The 4760-nt window shown below is 42.8% G+C and overlaps 1 protein-coding gene across 2 annotated transcripts in view; it reads left to right on the top strand.

Annotated features, from left to right (window-relative positions):
- The window catches only part of mfsd1 (major facilitator superfamily domain containing 1), a 19909-nt gene that overhangs the window by 5735 nt on the left and 9414 nt on the right, over positions 1-4760 (top strand). For both annotated transcript variants that reach the window (XM_016503296.1, XM_016503297.1), the window contains exons 5-10: positions 789-856; positions 930-1038; positions 1922-2024; positions 3324-3422; positions 3544-3655; positions 3801-3857. In XM_016503296.1, coding sequence (XP_016358782.1) covers positions 789-856; positions 930-1038; positions 1922-2024; positions 3324-3422; positions 3544-3655; positions 3801-3857 — 548 coding nt within the window. The remainder of the gene's footprint in view (positions 1-788; positions 857-929; positions 1039-1921; positions 2025-3323; positions 3423-3543; positions 3656-3800; positions 3858-4760) is intronic.

The raw sequence follows: 4760 nt of genomic DNA, 5'->3' as shown, positions 1-4760 counted from the left end.
GCATCGATTCGCTACAGGAGGCCTTTGTTCACGCCCCGGAGCCGTGTGAGACATTTTTTTTATGGATGGGCGCTTTTTATTTAACTTCTTTTGGACTGAAGCATGCAACACCCGCTGAGTGGCATTAAACAGCTTGAAAGATCAAAGACAATTTTGAATATAACTCCGACTGGATTCGTCTGAAAGAAGAAAGTCGTATACACCTAGGATGTATACGGTGTAAAACACAGCCTAACTTGGGTGAGTAAAACACAGCCTAATTTTAATTTTTGGGTGAACTAACCCTTTAAACTTTGCGCATCGCATTTATATTCTGGGTTCATCTGCTCGCCTGTATAAAGCATGCATCATCAATAATGCGTGCACTGAATTTGGCCTTTAAATATCACTGTCTTACTACATTACTATTAATGCAAACCTCGTAAAAATAACTGGCGGTTAGTGGAGGAAAGCCTAGTTTTGCCCTCCATGTGAACGTTCCTGTAAGAGCGAAGAACGATGGATTACAAGGAAAAAAGTCAGAATTGCAAGACATAAACTCGCAATTCTAAGAAAATGTCAGAATTGAGATATACTCAAAATTCTGTGGAAAAAAGTCATAATTGTGACTAAACTAATTCTAAGAAACAAAGTCAGAATTACTGCTGCTTACATTAGTAACCTTCACATCAACTGAACACAACGCTCCTCGTAACACCTGAAGGCTTTGTTGAAGTGTGTGTGACTGATGTGTAATGGAAGTGTGTTTTCAGTGGTGTGTGTGTGTGATCATCGGTTCTGTTTCGCAGATCATATTTGCTGCTGGAGCTCTGGCCAATCACTTCTGGCTGATGAATCTGGGTCGTTTTGTGTTTGGGTGAGCAGCGTCTGCTGATTAAAAAGCATCTGATGTTTCTCTGGCTGTGTGTGAACATGCGTGATCTGTTCAGTATCGGCGGAGAGTCGCTGGCTGTGGCTCAGAACACGTATGCAGTGAACTGGTTCAAAGGAAAGGAGCTCAATCTGGTGTTTGGCCTGCAGCTCAGCATGGCCAGAGTGGTAAGAGATGTTCATTTGTGATGCGAATGAAGTCAGATTCACTGTAGAATCACTGCGACCCAAATCCAAGTGGAGAGTCATTCTTGAGTCCAAAAATGACCATTGATGCACAGTGCTGGGAGAAAAGAGAATATTTCTTACTGGCCGTAAAACTGCATTTTATTTTCAGAAAATATAGTACAGTTCAAAAGTTGGGGGTTAGTGAGATGTTTTAAATTAAATTTTATTTGATCAAAAATACAGTAAATTTTTTTTTTAATTATTAGAATCTATAATGTTTTCTATGTGAGTATCTGCTAAACTGTAATGTATTCCTGTGATGCGCAGCTGTATTTTCAGCATCATTACTCCAGTCTTCAGTGTCACATGATCTTCAGAAATCATTCTAATATGCTGATTTGCTGCTCGAGAAACATTTCTGATTATTATCAATGTTGAAAACAGTCGTGCTGCACAATATTTTTGTGTAAACTGTGATGCATTTTATTTTCCAGGATTCACAGATGAATCGAAAGTTCAAAAGAGCAGCATTTATTTGATATAGAAATCTACTGTAACATTATAAATGTCTTTACTGGCACTTTTGATCAATTTAATGCATCCTCGATGAATAAAAGTAAAAGTAAAAAAAAAAACTGACTTCAAACTTTTGAGCCGTAGTATAAAAAAATCTACACTTCATTTGGTGGAATAAATATGCAACTTTAGGCATTCTTGATTATCTTTTGGTGTTTAATTTTCCATTGTGATGAAAGTTGTGTAATTCATCACGAGTAATAAACAGAGCTCTGTGTGTAGAGATGATCATCTTCAGTAATACGTTTGCTGTGAGCTCTCTGAACATGACTCTATGAGCTGAATGTGAGGCTCTCTCTGTGTTCAGGGCAGCACGGTCAACATGAACGTCATCGGTTGGGTTTACAGCCGCATTCAGGCTGTGATGGGCTCGGCGGGACACACCACACTCGGGATAACACTCATGATCGGTGAGAGCCCTTACGAACCCTCGCAAATATCAGGATTCTCAAATTACTCCAACAACTAGAAAAATCATGAACACCTGATGCATTAAGCATGCATTTCTCTAGTTACGTGCGAGCTAGAAAGTGCTGTGAGTCTGTAAATTGATGGGTTATCTTTATGCGGTGGAGAAACGCTTCGTCTCTACATACTGTGGAATGAGATATTATCCTGCTCTCAGATGATGTTTCCGATGAGCTGCTCGACTTCTCGTGCTTCACTTCTCCTTTCGTTTGCCTTGTTCTGACTTTCTCATCCTTTCGTGAACTAAATCACTGAATGTTTCTTTTCCTCTCTGGTGCAGTGGCTCATATTTCCGGTTTAATGTCTGATAAGCGTGTTTCTGACTCTGATGAAGGTCTGCGTGTTGAAACACATTACCGTATTTTCCTGAATATAAGTTGCAGGGTTTTTAATCATCTGAAACCCAGAGCTGCTTCTGTTGCAATTCATGTCAAGCGTGCATTTATTTGTATAGTGCTGTTCACACATGCTGCTAGTTTCAGTTTCGCTTTAAATTAATTTGCTTAGGCTTGGCGTTTATAATAAACACTGTAATTATGCTTCATTCCTGTTCTGAATACTGTTAAATGTAAAGGAATTGTTGTGGCGTGAGGGAACTCTGTTTACAGACATTATAAACGCTATGAAGTATTCAAATTATTTACCAGTATTTGACATTATTTCTAATGCAGTAATAAAATGTGACTTATACACTGATGCAAGTTTCTGTCAACAATGCATTTTTGACCCGGTGCAATTTATAGATTTATTTTCAGGATAATACGGTCGTGTATAATAAAGGTTAAAAGGATAGTTCAGCCAAAAATGAACATGCTGTTATCGTTTAATCACCTTTATTCAAACCCATTAGACGTTGGTTCATCTTTGAAACACAAATGATGATATTTAATGATGTTTTGATGAAAGTAGAGAGATCTCTGTCCTTCCATTGAAAAACCATAAAGCTCATCAAATATGGTAAACTGAAGCTCAAATATGTTTGGATTAAACCACTCGATTCATGTGGATCACTTTTAGAATATAAACTTTTTGACGTGTCACAGTTTTGGTTAGCTGGATTTTGAGTGAGAAACAGAAATATCTCAGGTTTCATTCTTATAAAAATCTCCGTTTGTGTTTTAAAGAATAGCCAGAGTCGAATGGGTTTGGCAATGAGGGTGATTTTGGGGTCTGTAGTTGTATATCTTGTGTTAGCTGACAGTAATGTCGTGTGTGAATGAACGCTGTCTGGTGTTTCTCAGCGGCCTCCACGTGTCTGTTCTCCCTCATATGTGCTCTGATTCTGGGCTTCCTGGACAGAAGAGCAGAGAAGATCCTCCACAAGGAGCAAGGCAAAACCGGTGAGATGATCCAGAGCAGACGCTCGTGACGGTCTGGCTGCCATCTGTCCTGTCAAACACTGATTTAGAGAAGTGTGTGTGTCTGTGTCTGTGTGTGTGTGTGTGTCTGTGTGTCATGTAGGGGAAGTCATCAAGCTGACAGACGTCAAGGACTTTCCCTTCTCTCTCTGGCTCATCTTCATCATCTGTGTGGCGTATTACGTGGCCATCTTCCCATTCATTGGACTGGGCCAGTGAGTTTCTGTCCTGTTCATATCGAAAATCAAGTGTACAGAATTAAAAATAACAGAAGAGAGGATCATCTGAACATTCACATAATGGAGAGTGAATATGAAGGAGTGAGAGTGTGAGATGATGATGGATCATTTCTCCACACAGAGTTTTCTTCATCGAGAAGTTTGCCTTCACTACTGTCCAGGCCAGAGCCATCAACAGGTACACACACACACACAGACACTCACACAGTCTCACACAGACACTCGCACACAGACACTCGCACACAGACACTCGCACACAGACACTCGCACACAGACACTCGCACACAGACACTCGCACACAGACACTCGCACACAGACACTCGCACACAGACACTCGCACACAGACACTCGCACACAGACACTCGCACACAGACACTCGCACACAGACACTCGCACACAGACACTCGCACACAGACACTCGCACACAGACACTCGCACACAGACACTCGCACACAGACACTCGCACACAGACACTCGCACACAGACACTCGCACACAGACACTCGCACACAGACACTCGCACACAGACACTCGCACACAGACACTCGCACACAGACACTCGCACACAGACACTCGCACACAGACACTCGCACACAGACACTCGCACACAGACACTCGCACACAGACACTCGCACACAGACACTCGCACACAGACACTCGCACACAGACACTCGCACACAGACACTCGCACACAGACACTCGCACACAGACACTCGCACACAGACACTCGCACACAGACACTCGCACACAGACACTCGCACACAGACACTCGCACACAGACACTCGCACACAGACACTCGCACACAGACACTCGCACACAGACACTCGCACACAGACACTCGCACACAGACACTCGCACACAGACACTCGCACACAGACACTCGCACACAGACACTCACACACAGACACTCACACACAGACACTCACACACACACACACACACTCACACACTCACACTCTCACACCTCCATGCCGAGGCGGATGTCCTTCAGCAGGCCGTCCACCACATGAATGCCCACATCCTCCTGATACGCCACCAGTCCTGCCAGCAGGTTGGCCACGCAGTGGATGCTGTTGTGCTT

This window comes from Sinocyclocheilus anshuiensis, unplaced genomic scaffold (genome assembly GCF_001515605.1).
Source record: "Sinocyclocheilus anshuiensis isolate Anshui unplaced genomic scaffold, SAMN03320099.WGS_v1.1 scaffold1570, whole genome shotgun sequence".
In the NCBI taxonomy this organism is placed as follows: domain Eukaryota; kingdom Metazoa; phylum Chordata; class Actinopteri; order Cypriniformes; family Cyprinidae; genus Sinocyclocheilus; species Sinocyclocheilus anshuiensis.
The sequence above is the reverse complement of the archived record's forward strand: the minus strand, read 5'-3'. Positions and strand labels throughout refer to the sequence as shown.